Source organism: Mobula birostris, chromosome 22 (assembly GCF_030028105.1).
Source record: "Mobula birostris isolate sMobBir1 chromosome 22, sMobBir1.hap1, whole genome shotgun sequence".
Taxonomy (NCBI): Eukaryota; Metazoa; Chordata; class Chondrichthyes; order Myliobatiformes; family Myliobatidae; genus Mobula; species Mobula birostris.
This window is the reverse complement of record NC_092391.1, coordinates 58,967,879-58,987,848: the sequence shown is the minus strand read 5'-3', so window position 1 is coordinate 58,987,848 and position 19,970 is coordinate 58,967,879. Positions and strand designations below refer to the sequence as shown.

Genomic DNA, 19,970 nt, shown 5'->3' with positions numbered 1-19,970 from the left:
GGAAAATTATAATTAAACAAGCTTGTCCAATTAAAAAGTTTAGTATAGTTATCTAAAGAATCCCATAAGCAAAGGGTGTTTTTTTTTGTTATGTTACCTGTTGCTTAAAGCAGGAATTCTAGCCTGATAAATGAATTTAAATGGGGGTATTAAGTAAAGCATTGTGAGCAGTCTAAACAAATTTTCATCGGTACACAGCCAATTTACATGCTGTCCCATAATGATCATTCTGTTGATCTTTCTTTGATGGCTTTGCACTGACTAGTATGATTTCCTATTGGAGGTTTGTTAATAGTGGACCAAATGCACATTTTCTTCGATCTTTTCACATTTGATTATGAAAAATTCTCTTCTCTCCTTCATAAAATATACAAAGATTGTCATTTCTGATCTGAATCTGAGATTCAAAGTTACACGTTTTCAATAAAGTGCGAGTAAATATGATACAAAGAGAAATTTCTGACCTTCAAAATCCAGGAGTTAGAATGGTGACTGTGATGTTCCAAAATAAAACTTATCTTTTCTTTTCTGAATCATTCTTTTAGTCCAAAGGAAGTTTGGAGACTTTGGACGTTCAATCAACAGAAGTCGAGCCCCCTCTCCCACCCAAACTATGTCCAAGCAAATATGCAAACCTTAAAAACCAACTCGGTACTTCAGCTAACGAAGGTAATGCACTGAGGTGAAACACAACAAAATAATTCTGATAGAGAACGTACTTAACTAGACTATTATTTTCTTGATGCACAGACCTGTCCTTAAGAAATATTGTTATTTGATTCTGATATGTTTTAAGTGGACAATGCAGTGGGGCTTTCATAAGGATTTTACTTTCTTGAAATCACATACTTTTATTTCTTGCCATCCATGTGATGCAACTTATTTTAATTGTCTGAAAAGCAGAATGCTAGAAACGTTTGAAAAATCAGGTAGCATCTGTAGAGGGGGAAACGTAATGCAGAGAAAATAAGCTGTGGAGCCCATTTAGCCTTTTGTGTTCCCTCTACGGTTTTTACTTCATTTTCTGCTCTAATCTCATATTTCTTGATTCACTTACAGTAAGATTGATAAGATTAGTTTTGATTTGTCACATGTACAGTACTGTGTAAAAGTCTTAGTCACATATATTGTATATAGCTAGGGAGCCGAAGACTTTTGCACAGTACTGTCTTTGTCAACGTAGAGCGGAGAGCATGCCTTATAAATCTGGCCGGAGCAAAGGATATTGGGAATGACAAGGGTGGAGCGCTGCGGGAGGGGTGTGGGTCAGGTGGCAGAGAAGGAATGCCGGGGCAGGGGAGGGAGTGGTTTTGGTGCAGACTCACCCAGCCCTGAGACACCAGGCAAGGTCATATGATTCCAAACAATTGGTATATTGATCATTACAGGTTGTCTTTCTGATGCTTCCCGCTCTGTCCCCTCTCCTTGCGCCTTCCCACTCTCAGTCCACAGTAGAGACCCAGATCAGAATCAGGTTTATCATCACTCACATATGTCATGAAAATTTTTTTTTTGTTTGCGGCAGCAGTACAGTGCAATAAAATTGCAACAGTATTGTGCAAAAGTCTCAAACACTCTAGCTCTATATATACATATATATACACATACACACACACACACATATATATATATATATATATATATACCTAAGACTTTTGCACAATACTGTATATCAAAACATTGGAACATACCATGAAATGCGTCATTTCAACCAATGCCCAGCATAGTCTGAGCATGTTTGGGGACAGTTAGCAAGTGTTGCCATGCTTCCAGTGCCATCATAGTATGCCCACAACTCACTAACCCTAACCTATACATCTTTGGCATGTGGGAAGAAGCTGAAGCATCCAGAGTGAAGAAGTTTATCTTCATATTCCTGTTAAACATTTTACCTTTCACCCTTCTAGTTGTAGTCCCACCCAACCTCAGTGGGAAAAAGACTTTGAGTGGAAGGCAAGAAATTGCTGAGTGAAGTTGTCCCATCAGACAGTTTATCTGGCCCATTTTGATCCTGATAATCAGCTCTAGTTGGAGTGAACTAAGACTTTCAGATGTGTGACACAGTAGACTTGAAAAAGATATTTTTAATTTTCAGCTAAATTTCAAGCACGGGGTAGCGGTATAAACAAGACTGGTTCAGGATGCTGGGAAATGATATTTGTTGTTCTGAATAGGGGTGACTGGTGAAATGCTTCATGGTGAAGTATTCTATTGAGGGAGATCCTGATCCATGAAAGTGTAGCTAGAAGGAAGTTAGAATAAAACCATGATTGAAATCCAACTGTTGTGAAGTGTATTTTACATTATATAAAATAAAAGTGATTAATTATAATAAAAACCAGTTTACACAGGATAAAAGTATTTCTGCCAAGTTCAGAGTGGCGGGGTGGAGAAACGTCTCTACCATAGGAGATGTAGGCACTCCTTCCTTCCATGATCCTGCAGGTCATCCTTGGATAAGGTGTAGCACTTGATTAGCCCCAAGATCAGGATCACGTGCATGGTCGTCTGAGCAGCTGGTGCATATCACAAATCCTGATTATGTGACCATTGATGCCAGGCAGATAATCTCTGAGGAGTATTGGTAATGTCTGTGGGATTACCCATCTTGTTAAGACACTGCCCAGTAGAAGGCAATGGCAAACCACTTCTGTAGGAAAATTTGCCAAGAACAATCACGGACATGTAGATCAGGTTCGCCCATGTCATACAACACGGCACATAATGATTATGACCAAGTTCGTCTAGCACTTGGCATCTGGTACATTGTTCTAATGGCTATAATAGTTTTGCAGGACGATTCACCAATGTACCTTACGTGAGTTATAATTAAAGCTCTGCTTCCAATTTAAAAATTTTTATTTATTATCTCCTCTTCTCCATTTCTTATCTGTCCCCACAAGGAAATGATTACTGATATCTTGGATAGTTCCATAGTTAGCATGGTAGCGTAGTGGTTAGCACAATGCTTTACGGTACCAGTGACCACTGCTGTCTGTAAAGAGTTTGTACGTTTTCCCCGTGACCACTAGGTGCTCTGGGTGCTGCTGTTTCCTCCCACAATCCAAAAACATACTGGTTAGTAGATTAATTGGTCATTGTAAATTGTCCCATGATTAGGCTGGGGTGGGCTGGGGTTTGCTGGGTGGTGCAGCTCGAAGGGCTGGAAGGGCCTATTCTGCACTGTACCTCAATAAATTTTAAAAAATAACTACATGAATTGCTATTTTACTCATTGGACATTCTTCAGCAAGTCCAAAGAGTGAATGTTAGGTAGAGCATAAGGAATTAATTGAAGCCAAACCTGCTCAACTTATATGTGAAAATCTACACATGATCACCGGCTGTTGATCATGACCAGGAATCCTGGTTGATTGTTCTCTGTCCCTAAGAACAGTCGTCAGAATCATAATCAGGTTTAATATCACCAGCATGTGTCATGAAATTTGTTGTCTTTGCAGCAGCAGTACAATGCAATACATAACAACAAAAAATGTGAATTACAGTAAGTATATACATTAAATAATTAAATTAAACAGGTAATGCAAAAATAGAAATAAAAAAGCAGTGAGGTAGTGTTCATGGGTTCAATGTCCATTCAGAAATCGATGGCAGAGGGGAAGAAGCTGTTCCTGAATCATTGAAGGAGTGTACCTCCTCCCTGATGGTAGCAATGAGAAGAGGCCATGACCTGGTTGATGGGGGTCTTTATTGATGGATGCACCTTTTTTGAGGCACTGCTCCTTGAAGATGTCTTGGATACTGCGGAGGCTGGTGCCCATGATGGACCTGACTCTCTGCAGCTTACTTTGATCCTGTGCAGCAGCCCCACACCCCCATTCCAGATGGTGATGCATCCAGTTAGAATGCTCTCCATGGTACATCTGTAGAAAATTGTGAGTGTCATACCAAATCTCCTCAAACTCCTGATGAAATACAGCAGCTGCCCATAATAAACCATAAGGATTACGTCATGACCCTGACTGAAATCATGTAGCCTAACTTCAATCTTGATGTACTCAACCTTGCTGCAAATTATGAATTCTCTGCCATAGGTGGCTGCTGAGGCCAAGTCTTTACATATATTTAAGGCAGAGGTTGATAGATTCTTCACTAGTCAGGGCATGAAGGATGCAGGGAGAAGGCAGGAGATTAGGGCTGAGAGGGAAAATGGATCAGCTATGATGAAATAGCAGAGCAGACTCAATGGGCCAAATGGCCTCATTCTGCTCCAATATCTGATGGTCTTAAGGTCTTATAATAAGTGTATTCTTCCATTCCAGTCGTATACTTTTAAAGTTTTAGAGTGCTCGAAGTAGGGTTAACTAAGTGTGTTTATTTTAAAACAATCGTGGTGAAAAGATTTACAGAAAAGGGAAGTCCACTTAAGTGTCTTTGTGCTGATGACGTGTTTGTAATTATCCGTAGACAATCTTACTGTAAGTGTAAAAATGTTTATGCGGAAAGCTGAATCCATTGTGAAACATCTTACAGTTCAATTTACATAATAAACTCTTTGAATACTGAATTTTTACGCACTATGAAAATGTTAACTTGCTGGGAGCAATAAATAATGTACTCAACTAGAGGCCTTTATGGTGTAATATAGAAAAAAATTACAGACTGGCTAATATACCTTTACATTGGTGAAAATTTTCAATTGCTTGGTTACTTATTTACATTCTCTTAAACAAAACATAAGTGATACCTCAGTATACAAAGGGTTTATTATTGTCTACCAATTTCCTCAGTACACTCCACCCTCATTATATTCCGATCTGTCATAAAGTTACGGCAGTTTTGCCTTCAATTTTCATGTTTATGCTCGGATTGGGATCAAAATGGGAGTTAAAATGCACATCTGGTTCGAAGGTGCTTAAACTCCTCAAGACTTTATAATAAGGATGGTGTGAATCCTAGATTCCTCAGCCGTTCCCGTTCCCCTCCTGTTTTTTTCAGTAGTTAGAGTGTACCTTTGTGTCTGTGTGTACTGCTGCCTGTACTACATTGTCATTGTCTTATTACAGATAGTGATCTCTCATCCAAGCCCATCAACCCACCCACTCCTGCCATGTTTAAGTATCGACCAGCAGTCAGCAGTTCAGGTGCAAACCCCAAAGTTCTCTACCATGCTGCTAGTGAGAAGGTGAGGAAATGTAGGAATCGGTGCTAGACAAATAATCCTTGGTTATTGCTTTTTGTTGGGACATTGTAGGTAACTTTGGTTAGGATGGAAAGACTTGAGTGGAGATGTAACTACAGTACTGTGTAAAAGTCTTAGGCACCCTAGATTTTTTATATGGTTAGATGGTATGGCCTTCAGAGCTTTGATCTCTACAACATAGAAGCTGTCTGAGATTACTTGGAGAGATAGAAGCAAGCGAGACAGCCAAAGTCTGAAGAAGAACTGTGGCAAGTTCTCCATGATGCTTGGAACAACCAGTCAGCTGATTTTCTTACAAAACTGCACGACAGTGTACCTAAGAGAATTGATGCAGTTTTAAAGGCAAACGGTGGCCACACCAAATATTAATTCGATTTAGTTTTAAACAGTTTACTGGTCTTTATAGTATTTAGAAACTTTGCATTTCATTATTTTTAAAAGCATCTTCATTTTACAGTATTTTTTTTACATGTGCCTAGGCCTTTTGCACTGTACTGTAAAAATTCTGAAGGAATACATCCATCACCCTCTACAAGCCATTACATTACTTCTCTGTGGAATGTCAAGAAGATTACCATTTATAGTTTTTAACAACTGATTTTTGATTGTTATAGCATGTGTATGTCATATTTAGATGAAGTAACTAAGTGAACCAGAGGGAACCATATTCTGTTTGCTCTCAAATTTCTTCTGACACTGAGTGTTTGAAAATGTTTCAGAACTAGAGATATTTCTGTAACTGGACTCAATTCAGAATGTTCAGATATTCTTTTCAAAGAAAACTTGGTTCATCTTATAAGAGTATCATGTTGATTCAGTAATTTCACACGTTACATATGCGGATCATGCAGAATAAATGTCAATTAACACGTTGATGAAGGGAAAATATTGGAAAGAAGGAATCATTCAGTTGTTGCTGTTAATGGGGGGGGGAACAAATTACCATAAAATATGGTGCACTAATTTGATCTTGAAGTGGAATTTTGCCGTAGATCGATTCTTGCTGAGCCCTTAACGGTTCATTTATTATCAAAGTATGTATGCACTCTGCAACTCTGAGATTCATCTTCTCCAGATAGCCACGAAACACAGAAAACCATGGTAGTCATTCAAAGAGAAACATCAACCCACCCCCTTGCACAAAAAAAGGCAACACAATCATCAACTCCGAAACCCCCACACCTGCACAAAAAACTAAAAAAACACAAGAACATTAACCCCAAAACCCCCTCCCCATACAAAAAAAGGAGAAAGAGTGGGCAAAAACACAGAATATAAAAGCCATAATAATATATAAGTCCACAGTCCATTGTCCAATCCATAAATACAGAACCTCAGCAATATCCCCCAACATCATAAAAAGAGAGAAATGCTACTTGAATGTAGGGGCCTACCCTCCTGGCACAGCTGCCACACAGACTCCTGCTCTGGCAATAGTCTTGGTATCAAATATTATCTGTCTTGAAATGACCAGGCACCTCAAAAAAAACCTTGACTAATATTCCGATGATTGGACAGAATGGCAACTTTCAATATTTCTGTGAAAGATAAGACAATATTGCAGTGTGGTCCATCTTTGGATAATGCTTGATTGCATTGGTGTTACATGCACAACCCTGCATATTGAATCAGACAACAGAGGCACATCCAATCAAAGTTCAAAGTAAATTCATTATCAAAATATATATACATTTGCAAGAAAAAGTTTGTGAACTCTTTGCATTTACCTGGTTTTCTGCATTAATTACTCAAAATGTGGTCTGATAGTCATCAAAGTTACAATAATAGACAAACACAATCTGCCTAAACTAATATCACACAAACAATTGTACTTCTTGTCAACACCATTTAAACAATCACAGTTTGGGTTCAAAAGGTGAACCTCTTGGGTAAAGCCTTCTACAAAAGCTATTTGGAGTCAGGTGTTTCAGTCAATGAGATGAGATTGGAGGTGGGGGTTGCAGAGGTGCCCTGCCCTATAAAAAAGACAGACAAAGTCAGGTTACCGACAGAGCCCGTTCTTCTCAAGAAAGATCTGTTTATGTGGACCAGGCTTTGATCAAAACAACTTTCAGAGGACCTTAGAAGAAGAATTGTAGAGATGCATGATGCTGGAAAAGGCTGAAGCATCTCGGCCTGAAACGTCGACTGTACCTCTTCCTAGAGATGCTGCCTGGCCTGCTGCGTTCACCAGCAACTTTGATGTGTGTTGCTTGAATTTCCAGCATCTGCAGAATTCCTGTTGTTTGCGTTTAAATTCAGTACTCTTACTACTCTCCCTAGGATCGGGTGTCCTGCAGAGACCTCACCAAAAACACAATGTGCAGTGCTGAAGGAGGTGAAAAAGAACCCCTAAAGGTAACAGCAGAAGACTTGCAGAAGTCTCTAGAACTTGCTTAAATTTCAGTTCATGTGTCCACTATGAGAAAAGCACTCAACAAGAATCGTGTTCATGGAGGAACACCATGGAGGAAACCACTGCTCTCCAACAAAAAAAACACTGCTGCACGTCCAAGTTTGCAAAAGACCATCTGGATGTTCTACAGTGCTTCTGGTACAATGTTCTGTGGACGAATGAAACAAAAGTTGAACTTTTTACCAGAAATGTTCATTGCTATGCTTGGGGGGAAAAAGGCTCTGCACACCAACACCAAAACCTCATCTCAACTGTGAAGAATAGTGGAGGGAGCATCATGGTTTGGGGCTGCTTTGCTGCCTCAGGGCCTGGACAACTTGCAGTCGTTGAGGGAACAATGAATTCAAATTGTAACAGGACATCTTACTGGAGAATGTCAGAGTAGCAGTCCGTCACCTGAAGTTTAATAGAAGTTGGATAATGCAGCAAGACAAAGATCCAAAAGACGAGTAGATTAACAACAGAACAGTACAAAAAGAAGAAAATTTTAGTTTTTGAATGGCCAACTCAGAGTGCAGATCTTAACCCAATTGAAATGCTGTGGCATGACCTGAAGAGGGCTGTTCATGCAATGTATCCCAGAAATACTGATGAACTGAAACAGTTTTGAATGGAAGAATGGTCTAAAAATTTCTCCTCGCCATTGTACAACTCTGATCGGCAGCTACAGGAAACGTTTGGTAGAGGTTATTGCTACTAAAGGAGGTTCTACCAGTTATTAAATACAAGGGTTCACATACTTTTCCCATCCTGGACTGTGAGTGATTAAACAATGTGTTCAATAAAGACCTGAAAAGTATAATTATTTGTGTGTTATTAGTTTAGGCAGATTGTGTTTGTCTATTATTGTGCCTTAGTTGAAGATCAGACCATATTTTATGAGTAATTAATGCAGAAAACCGAGAAATTGCAAAAAGTTTATAAACTTTTTCTTGCAGCTGTATGTCACCATATACAACCTTGAGATTCGTTCTCTTGTGGGCATCCTCAATAAATCTATGGAATAATAACCATAACAGAATCAGAATCAGAATCAAGTTTAGTATCACCTGTTAACTTTGCAGCCCCAGTACTATGCAATACATAATAGTAGAAAATAAAACATGAATTACACTAAGTAGACATGAATCATTGAGTGTGAAGCATGGGCATTCAATTGCAGAAGACAATAAACTGTGCAAGTACAAAAAGAAAAGTAATAATAATCAATATGAACACATGGAATTCTTGAGCGACACACACAAAATGCTGGAGGAGCTCAGTAAGTCCGGCAGCATCTATGGAAGGGAATAACCAGTTAATACTTTCAACCGATACCCTTCTTCAACTGTTTATTCCCCTCCATAGGTGCTGCCTGACTTGCTGAGTTCTTCCAGCGTTTTGTGTTGTTGTAATTAATATAACTGCATTTGTGTTGTGATTTTGCTATAAAGCAAGAGACATCATCAGAGAGAGCAATATTTTAGTCACATGACAGTCTTGAGTCACGTGACAGTCCATTTGCTACATTTAAATGATTCTGTATCGCCTTTATGTGAAAAGATGAAAGACAGGTTAATGGAATGAGCCCTTCAACACAACACGTTCATGCCTACCATTGCTATGTGAATAAAGTCATTGCAGAGATACTGAAGCCAGTGGGTGTAGAAGTATTTCATTCAACAAAAATGAACATCAGACACCGTATTGAGACATTCTTAGACGAAGAGGCCTCCCCAACTCAATATTAATGACATTTTTGTATGCTAAAAATCAAAGGTAACAGCAGCTTTCTTGAATTACATATAGTCTTCAGACTCCTCCTTCTTCACACCCACACTCCAGATACCCAAAATGAATATTAATCCTCCACTGACTCTAGGCTGCATTTATGCATATGCAGGCATCTGAGGTCTAATAGTTTAGAGCTGCATTTTTAATTCAATCTACAATCCACATTCAAATCTGAAGATTGGTTGCTGGTGAAATTAATGTGGGCTGTATACCCTAACTCCACAATACCCCCTAACAGCTACCATCAACAGCCATCACATTTTTATTCTTCCCTCATTCCCATGAACTCCTGCCAAATATCACCACTTATCTACACACTAGTGGCAATTTACAGTAGTTAATCAACCCACCAACCCGCAGATCCGAGGGGTGTGGAAGGAAACCCACACAATCAGAAGAGTAAGGTGCAAGTTCCACACAGACAGCAACAAAGGTCACAATCAAACCCAGACCACAAGCTTTGGGGTCCAGCTCTGTGAGCCAAGCTGCAAGACACATATATATCTTCAATGCTTTTCATGACCTCAGGCTACTCTGAAGCAGTCTTAAAGTCCATCAGAGTCAGAATCAGGTTTAATATCACTGGCATGTGTTGTGAAATTTGTTGTCTTTGTGGCAGCAGCACAATGCAATACCTAGTAATAGAAAAAAGTGAATTATAGTAAAAATATATATATATGTATGTTAAATTAAGTAGTGCAAAAATAGAAATAAAAAAGTATTGAAGTAGTGTTCATGGGTTCAATGTCCATTCAGAAATCTGATGGAAGAGGGGAAGAAGATGTTCCTGAATAGTTGAGTGTGTGTCTTCAGGCTTCTGTATCTCCTTCCTGATGGTAGCAATGAGAAGAGGGCATGTCCTGGGTGATGGGGGTCATTAATGATGGACACCACCTTTTTGAGGCATGGCTCCTTAAATATACACCATGGATGCCACGGAGACTAGTGCCCATGATGGGGCTGACTGAGTTCACAACCCTCTGCAGCTTACTTTAATCCTGTGCAGTAGTTCCCAGCCCCCTCCCCATACCAGATGGTGAGGCAGCCAGTTAGAATGCTCTCTACGGTCTAAGTGTGGAAATTTGCAATCTGGAATCTGAACCGAACCACTGCATTGGAGAAAGTGTAGAAGCCAATCTGTGTGACAGAGCAGGCTCACAAACTGCAGTGTGATATACTCAGTATGTTTTAAGTGATGCTGATCGAGGGATGAAATGAGCCAGGACAAATGAAGAACTTTGCTGTTCTTACTCAGAGCTATTGGAATTTTTCTCTTGAGGGAGAGCTAATAGTGTCTTAGCCTGACATCTCATCTGAAAGCCACACTCCCTCACTGTGATGTTGGGATAGACTTTTGTGCTCAAGGCTCTGATAAGAATTCGAAGCCGCAGGCTTCAACTTCAGAAAGAAAAATGGAGATGAGGAGGAATTTCATTAGCCAGAGGGTGATGAATCTGTGGATTTCATTACCACAGATGGCTGTGAAGGTCAAGCCATTGGGTATATTTAAAAGCGGAGGCTGATAGGTTCTTGATTAGTCAGAGTGTCAAAGGTTATGGGGAGAAGGCAGGAGAAAGAGGTTGAGAGGGAATAAATCAGCTGTGATTGGATGGTGGTGCAGACTTAATGGGCCAAATGGCCTAATTCTGCTCCTATGTCTAAAGTGATACCAGTTGATCCACTACTGACATGTTCTTTTTTTGTTCAAATTTACAGTGTCAGTAAAATTACTTGCTGTCTTTAATTTGCGCAGGATCATATAGAATCAATCAACTGAATAAATTAATGTTAGCATTGACTGTGATTATTGACTGATGAAAATTGATCAATTTGGGTAATTGTCAAATCTCTTTTCTTGAAGATTTCCATGCAGGAAGGACATAACGAGTCACCTTTCATTGAGGAGTGCAGCAGAGCCCATGATTACAAGTCTGAGCCGAACCTTGACATGCCTGACTACCGGTCACCATCGCTTCACAAGACTTACCAGTCATCACCTTTTCAACTTGACTCACTCTCTAATAGTTCTCGCTCTCTGAGCCTGAAGTCTGCCCACAGGAGAGGAATGGACAAGGTTCAGTTGCACCAAATGAAGTCAGACTGCTCATCCCCCAACCAGTACAAGAATATTTTTGGTCTGAACTCGTTATCCAACAGAAACGGAAGCCTGTCCTACGATAGTTTGCTGAATCCCACCTCCACCCACCCGGGGGTGGAGTCCATGGCACAGGCTGGAATTCCATCTGTTGGGTACCACTCACCATACTTATCAGCCAAAATGTGCCAGATCCGAGGGGCTGATCTCCAGCGTCACACTGGCCATGGTTACAGCCCGATACACAGAGGCTCACCTCCACAGCAACGAGATCCGTCGCCAGTTCGCTATGACAACCTGTCGAAGCAAATCATGGCCTCCATTCAGGAGAGGAAGGCAATGGAAGAGCATGGAAAGCTCAGAGCTTCTCCTGATTCGGTGTTCCTAGACTCAGGGGCGTATGAAGCACCGGTCTCGTACGGCTTGCAACAAATGAACACTTTCTCAGAGGACTCGAGGAGGACAACCACTGGCATGTGTGGTTCTCGAGATAACCTTGTGTCTGCTGCGGCCTGCAGCGTGAGGAGCCCTCTGCTGCGTGCCTCTGCCTCCTCCTTGTCGAGGGTAGCAAGGACTTCTACGAGTTCTCTCCACGCAGACATTGCAAACAACAACGTGCAGTCCAACCACACTTTGCAAAGCAGATCTGTTGAGACCTCGTATAGGTCTCCAGGACATCAATTCCCACCCTCCTCATTGATTAGATCCCCTACTTACGGAAGCCAAAAGCCTCTATCCTTTGTCACTGCATTGGAAATGTCGGAAGGAGTTTCTCAGCCTCTGATGACCCCACGGTGGGTAGATTACTTCACTCTGAACCCTTGTAAAGATGTAAAAATAGGCATTCACAATTCACAATTAGAATCAGAATGAGGTTTAATATCTCTGGCATGTGTTGTGAAATTTGTTAACTTTGCGATAGCAGTAAAGGGCAGTACATGATAAGAGTGAAAAAGAAAACTGTGAATTACAGTAAGTATATTAAATAGTTAAATAAGTAGTGACAAGAATAGTAAATAAATAAAAGCAGTGAGGTGGTGTTCATGGGTTCAATGTCCATTCAGAAATCGGATGGCAGAGGGGAAGAAGATGTTCCTGAATCGCTGAGTGTGTGTCTTCAGGCTCCTGTACCTCCTTCCTGACGGTAGCAATGAGAAGAGGGCACGTCCTGGGTGATGGGGTCCTTACTCCTGGACACCACCTTGCAGAGGCATCGTTCCTTGAAGATGTCCTGGATACTATGGAGGCTAGAGCCCGTGATGGAGCTGACTGAGTTTACAACTCTCTGCAGCTTCCTTTGATCCTGCGCAATAGCCCCCCCACCCCCACCCCCTGCCCCACCAGACCAGATGATGATGCATCAAGTCAGAACTTTTTTTTTACCAGGGTGAAAAGTATTAAGGGTACTTTTGTAAATTCAACTGGGCATCTCGTAGCATGAGTCACAGTTGCATTCCTTCTGTGACTTTTACATCTGACACACATGGGAACATATTCTCAGAATGAGACTGATTTTAAATTTCCTTATCCAGAGGATGATGAATCTGTGGAATTGATTGCCACAGATGGCTGTGGAGCCAAGTCATTGGATGTACTTATATATTGAGTGTAGGTACTGTATGCAAGTCACTAGGCACCATAGTAACGTAGTGGTTAGTGTGACACTACTGCAGCTTGAGGCTTCAGGGTTCGGAGCTCAGTTCTGACACTGTCTGTATGTTCCTCCAGGTGCTCCATTTTCCTTCCACGTTCCAAAGACATACCGATTAATAGGTTAACTTGTCACTGTAAATTGTCCCTTGATTAGGCTGGTGTTAAATCGGGGGTTGCTGGGCAGTGAGGCTCAAAGGGGCGGAAGAGATTATTCCACACAGTATATCTAAATAATTAAAATTAAATATTTAACACTGACGTTCAGAGGTTCTTGATTTGGAAGGGCATCAAAGTTTAGAGGGAGGAAGGAGAATGGGGATGAGAGAGATAATAAATCAGCCAAGATGAAATGCTGAAGCAGACGATAGACCAAATGTGCTCCTGTAGCCTTCATTATTACTGACACATGTCATGAACTTTGTTTACTGGCAACAGTACAAGAGCAAGACATAAAACTTACTATAGGAAAGCACTCAGAAATAGCTTCTACCTAACACAATAAATTGGACTCTTGCCTCACAATCTTCCATTGAACTTGCACCTTATTGTTTACCTGCACTGTGCTTTCTCTGTAGCTGTTACCCACCATTCTGTACCATTATTGTTTGACCTTGTTTTACCTAAATGCATCATGTATTTTATCTAATCTGGTTAGCACAACGCTTTACAATACCAACAACCCGGGTTCAATTCCCATCGCATGGTAGTGTAGTGGTTAGCACAACGCTTTACAGTACCAGTGACCCGGGTTCAATTCCCATCACACGGTAGTGTAGTGGTTAGCACAACGCTTTACAGTACCAGTGACCCGGGTTCAATTCCCATCGCACGGTAGTGTAGTGGTTAGCACAACGCTTTACAGTACCAGTGACCCGGGTTCAGTTCCTGCCGCTGTAGGGAGTTTGCATGTTCTCCCTATGACCATGTGGGTTTCTTCCTGATGCTCAAGGTGTTCCAGTTGGTAGGTTAAGTGGTCATTGTAAATTGTCCTGTGATTAGGCTGGGGTTAAACTGGGGAGGTTGCTGTGCAGTGTGGCTTGAAGGGCCAGAATGGCCTGTTCCATGCTGTCATCTCAATAATAATAAAAAGTAGCGTGAACAGTATGCAAGGAAAGCTTTTCACCATATCTCGTTACATGTAGCAATAAAGCAATTCCGAAATAAATAGTGCAAAGGAGAAATAACAAGTTAGTGTTCATTGGCCATTCAGAAATATGATGGCAGAGGAGAAGCCGATCTAAATCATTGAATGTGAGTCATTAAGCTCCTTTACCACCTCCCTGATAGTAGTAACTTGAAGAGGGCCTGGTGCGAATGGCGAGAGTCTTTAATGAGGGATACGCCTTCTCAAACGACTGCCTCTTGAAGATGTCCTTGATAACCAGGAAGGTGGTGCCCCTGTGGAACACGATGGAAATGATTCCCTATGCACTATGTTTTAAGAACATAATTGAATTGACTTTATAATTTACATCCTTCATATACATGAGTAAAAATCTTTACATTACATCTCCATCTAAATGTGCAATTTATAATAAATAATATGTACAACAGGACAGTCAGTATAACATAGAAATACAGTTGTGTCAGCAGTCTGATAGCCTGGTGGAAGAAGCTGCCCAGAGCCTGTTGGTTTTGGTTTTTATGCTGCGGTACCATTTCCCAGATGGTAACAGCTGCAACAGCTTGAGGTTGGGATGACTCAGGTCCCCAGTGATCTTTCAGACACTTTTTACACACCTGTCTTTGTAAATGTCCTGAATAGTAGTACGTTCACATCTACAGATGCGCTGGACTGTCCACATCACTCTCTGCAGGGTCCTGCGATTGAGGGAAGTACAGTTCCCATACCAGGCAGTGATGCAGCCAGTCAGGATGCTCTCAATTGTGCCCCTATAGAAAGTTCTTAGAATCTGGGGGCCCATACCAAACCTCTTCAACCGTCTGAGGTGAAAGAGGCGCCGTTGTGCCTTTTTCACCACACAGCCGGTATGTAGAGACCATGTGAGGTTTTTGGTTATGTTTATGCTGAGGAACTTAAAGCTGTTTACCCTCTCAACCCCAGATCCACTGATGTCAATAGGGGTTAGTCTGTCTCTGTTCTTCCTGTAGTTCACAGCCTTTGTTCTCGCGATGTTGAAGGAGAGGTTGTTTTCTTGACGCCACTGTGTCGGGGTGATGACCTCTTCTCCGTAGGCTGCCTCATTATTACTTGAGATTAGGCCAATCAATGTAGTGTTGTCAGCAAATTAAATTAGCAGGTTGGAGCTGTGGATGGCAACACAGTCATGGGTATACAGAGAGTAAAGGAGGGGGCTTGGTACACAGCCCTGAGGGGCTCCTGTGTTGAGTATCAGAGGGGCAGAGGTGAGGGAACCCACTCTTACCATCTGCTGGCGATCTGACAGGATCCAGCTACACAAGTCAGGGTGAAGGCTGAGGTCTCTGAACTTCTTGTCGAGCCTAGAGGGAATTATGGTGTTAAATGTTGAAGTGTAGTCCAAGAACAGCATTCTCACATAAGCATCCTTCTTCTCCAGATATGTAAGGATGGTGTGTAGAGCAGTGGCTATTGTGAAATCTGTCGGATCAGTTGTGTTGGTAGGCGAATTGTAGGGGGTCCAGTGTGGGTGGTAGCAAGCTGCAAATGGAATAGGAGCAGGAGTAGGCCATCAGGCCCATCAAGCCTGCTCTGTCATTCAATAAGATCTTGGCTGATCTGGCCATGGACTCATCTCCACCTACCTGCCTTTTCCCCATAGCCCTTAATTCCCCTACTATGCAAAAATCTTTCCAAACTTGTCTTAAGTATATTTACTGAGGTAGCCTCCACTGCTTCATTGCACAGAGAATTGCACAGATTCACCACTCCCTGGGAAAAGCAGTTCCTCCTTATCTCTGCCCTAAATCTAGTCCCCCAAATCTTGACGCTGTGTCTCCTGGTTCTAGTCTCACCTACCAGTGGAAACGACTTCCCTGTCTCTATCTTATCAATCCCTTTCATAATCTTAAATGTTTCTATGAGGTCTGCTGTCATTATTCTGAATTCCAGCGAGTACAGACCCAGGTGACTCTGCTCATAGACTAACCCCCTCATTTCTGGAATCAACCTGGTGAACCTGCTCTGCATCATCTCCAACGCCAGTATATCCTTCAAGTAAGGAGACCGGATCTGCACACAGTACTCCAGGCGCAGCCTCACCTGTACTCTGTACAGTTGCATCATAACCTCCTTGCTCTTAAATTCAATCCCTCTAGCAGTGAAGGCCAACATTCCATTTGCCTTCTTGATAGCCTGCTGCACCTGCAAACCAACCTTTGGTGATTCATGCACAGGCGCTCCCAAGTCCCTCTGTACAGCAGCATGCTGCAATTTTTTACCATTTAAATAATAATCTGCTCTTTCATTTTTCCTTCCAAAGTCGATGACCTTGCATGCACCAACATTGTACTCCGTCTACCAGACCCTTTCCCACTCACTTAACCTTCTCCCTCCCTTCTCCCCACTTCCTTCCCCCTCCCTTTTCCATTCCCCCTCTCTCCTCCCCTCCCACTTTCTTCTCCAGACCTTGCCATAGTCCCGATTAGACCTGTGGGTAGTCTGCCCTGGGACTGGAGGCCTATCTGTGTATGTGTGTTTGAGTTAGTGGGTGAGAAGGTGGGAAAGAGGCTTGTTTAGTTGTTGTTGCTGTTTGTGTTGTTGTGCTGAACATTGCAGACATGCTACGTTTGTACCAGAATGTGTGGTGACACTTGCGGGCAACCTCCAGCACATCCTTGAGTGTGTTGGTTGTTAATGCAAATGACAGTTCACTGTATGTTTTGAAGTTCATGTAATAAAGGAATCAGAATCTCCCCTGTGGCCCCTGGCCCTTGTAATCTTGGTGCTGTTGTGTAAAGTACTAGAAAATGTAGGTGATTGTGTGTTCATAAGGAGCTTGGCTGCAGAGTCGACAGTATTGATTGACCTTTGTTTGTCATAAAGTCATAGAAATATACAGCACCGAAACAGGTACTTTGATTCATCTAGTCTGTGCTGAACCATTTAAACTGCCTACTCCCATCGACCTGCACCTGGACCACAGCCCTCCATATCTGTACCATCCAGATACCTATCCAAACTTCTCTTAAATGTTAAAATTGAGCTTGCATGCATCACTTGTGCTGGCAGCTTATTCCACACTCTCACAACCCTCAGAGTAGAGAAGTTTCCCCTCATGTTCCCCTTAAACATTTCATCTTTCATCCTTAATCCATGACCTTTGGTTCTAGTCCCACCCAACCTCAGTGGAAAAAGCCTGCTTGCGTTTATCCTATCTATACCCTTCATAATTTTGTATACCTCGATCAAATCACCCCTCAATCTTCTACCTTCCAAGGATAAAGTCCTAACCTATTCAATCTTCAATAACTTGGGTCCTCCAGACGCAGCAACATCCTTGTAAATTTTCTCTGTACTCTTTCAATCTTATTTACATCTTTCCTGTAGGCTGATGACCAAAGCTGCACACAATACTCCAAACTAGGCCTCATCAATATCTTGTACAACTACAACATGTCATCCCATCTCCGGTACTCAGTACTTTGATGCAGGCCTGTGAGCCAAAAGGTCTCTTTACGACCGTATCTACCTGTGACACCACTTTCAACAAATTACAGACCTGTATTCCCAGATGCATACCATTGCCCCTGTATAATAAAGTTGTTTATAATCTGAGCAACATTTTAATAGAGAAATTAACCTTGTGTGTTTCTGCCCCCCCCCCCAACACAAGGGAATATGTGTGGATTGAACAAATGCAACAATTTCCTTTTTTCTGTTTTACAGTGACGAGGTTCAAATGAAGACGGCTCACAACAAAATTAATGGACAGCCAAAGCGTTTATCCAGGATGGATAGCCGTCTAAGCTCAGCTTCTATTTCCCATGGTGCTACAGTCAGTCCCACCAGACAGTCGAACGTCAAAAAGGTGTCGGGTGTGGGCGGGACCACTTACGAGATCTCAGTGTGAACAGCCATCAGCCACGGCAGCTGGGAAGTGGGACGCGGGACGCACTGCGAAGACTGTCACAGCAGCTTTGTGTGTTCCTTGTTCAACCAGCCGCAGCCTTATTTCTCCAGAGGTAGTAAAATCAAATCAAACAAAAAAGTGGTTTCAATCCAGGGGCTGGCCCACCACAAACTTTTTTGCTTTTTATTTTTTTTGCTCTTCTGCACTGTCAAGTGACATTTTAGCATCTTGTAAAAGAGGTATGGTTTTTATTGAAACCACTATTGTGTACTTGCCTATCCATGGGAATCTTGTGTAAAAGTTTGTGCAGTGTTGGATTAGTATTAACCTGGACCTCTGCAATGATTTTCTGGTGAAGTTTGTCTGCCCTGCCATTCAAACTTTGACAAATACAGTTTGACGAATGAGAAATACCTTTTATTTTGTGTTAATGGATGTTGGCACAAATGCGAGGCTTAAAACTTGTCAATTTCTTTCCTTCGCTGGAAGGAAATGAAGCTCATACATCAGCCAAAAGATCTTTTTGAAACTCTCATCTCGAATATGAGACTACATGACATTAGACAACTGTGTGGGTGTGGGTGTGTTTGCGTGTGTGTGTTTGTGTGCACCTGAATGTTTAGTAGGGCTTGTATGAAGTCCAAATGGGAGTGTATTTCTTCAGGGCACGAGACTCTCAAAGCTTTAAGGATAAGATTCTTTAATAATCGTATTACTTATCAGTAATCAAAAGTTGACATGGATGGCCTTTTAGCTACCTACGAGAGGAGTGAGCACAGCTTCTGGTATAAAGATGAACGTTACCGGTTTTTTTCATGTACGTAACTCTGTCGATAGGTTAGGGTGTCAGAAATCAGGTCATCTCTGCACTGCCACTAACAGTTGAACATGGGGCTCGTGTACCTGTGATTCACCAACATGGCAAGTTTTTTGATTGTTGCCATGGTTTTAATGCGCCAGTGAGGTGAGCTGACTTCACCATACAGGCAGACAGAAGTCCAATTAGCCACGTATCCGTCCCTGTGTCTTGTGATGATGTCGATGCAAGACTGAGAGCAAGGTTTCTTCTCCCTTCTTGTCTGGGATTGGCTGGAGGTAGGTAACACCAATACGGGAGGAACCAATTAAATTCAGTGTCGCTTATTTCCTATGCAATATCTTGCATATTATTTCTTGGTTGCCAGCAAGTAACTCAAATGTATGTTTGCTGGGCATTTTTATGCTGAAGTGACACATTGTGACATTAACCACTTAAGTGGACCTTGGTTTACCAGTGCCAAAAGAGCTTGCACCAACTTGCGGGTATTACAATTTTCTGTTTTTAATCCAGATTGGTATGATTTTTTTGATCGTTTTAACTTAATTACTAAAGCAGGTCTGAGATTGAACAATCAAAGGGTTTTTTTGTGTGGAATAAGATTGTAAGTGTGTCAGATTTTATTATTTTAGGTAAAATGCAGCCATTTTGTATTCTGGTATTATTTAATTCAATTAGGAAGCTCTGCAGTAGCCATTAGACTGAGTTTCCAAGACCCCTAAACTCAATATTAACAGTCTGTTCCCAGTAATCTTGAAGAAGGGACGAAAGGTTGATAAAGGGGCTTGAGTAATATGGTCACCTCCTGGGCATGTTCGACATTCAAGCCTACTTTAAGAGTGTGAGCACACAGATCTAGGTTGCCAGTCCACTACTGAGGGAGGGTGGCATTGTTAGAAGTACCATCAGCTATTAACCCAGCACTGTTGGATGTAAAAGGTCAAGTGGGATTATTTTGACCTAGACCAGGGAAAATAATGCCCTGGGGGTACAGTCAATACGTACCTCTCACTCAACATTACTTCCTGAACCAGTCAGCG

The 19,970-nt window shown here is 41.7% G+C and overlaps 1 protein-coding gene across 1 annotated transcript in view; it reads left to right on the top strand.

Moving 5' to 3' along the window:
- zdhhc8b (zinc finger DHHC-type palmitoyltransferase 8b) overlaps nucleotides 1-18,526 on the top strand; it is a 250,410-nt gene extending 231,884 nt beyond the window's left edge. The window contains exons 8-11 of the mRNA XM_072240844.1: nucleotides 546-669; nucleotides 5,028-5,146; nucleotides 11,215-12,242; nucleotides 17,930-18,526. Of these exons, the coding sequence (XP_072096945.1) occupies nucleotides 546-669; nucleotides 5,028-5,146; nucleotides 11,215-12,242; nucleotides 17,930-18,113 (1,455 nt within the window). The 3' untranslated portion in view covers nucleotides 18,114-18,526. The remainder of the gene's footprint in view (nucleotides 1-545; nucleotides 670-5,027; nucleotides 5,147-11,214; nucleotides 12,243-17,929) is intronic.
- Nucleotides 18,527-19,970: the final 1,444 nt, after the last annotated feature.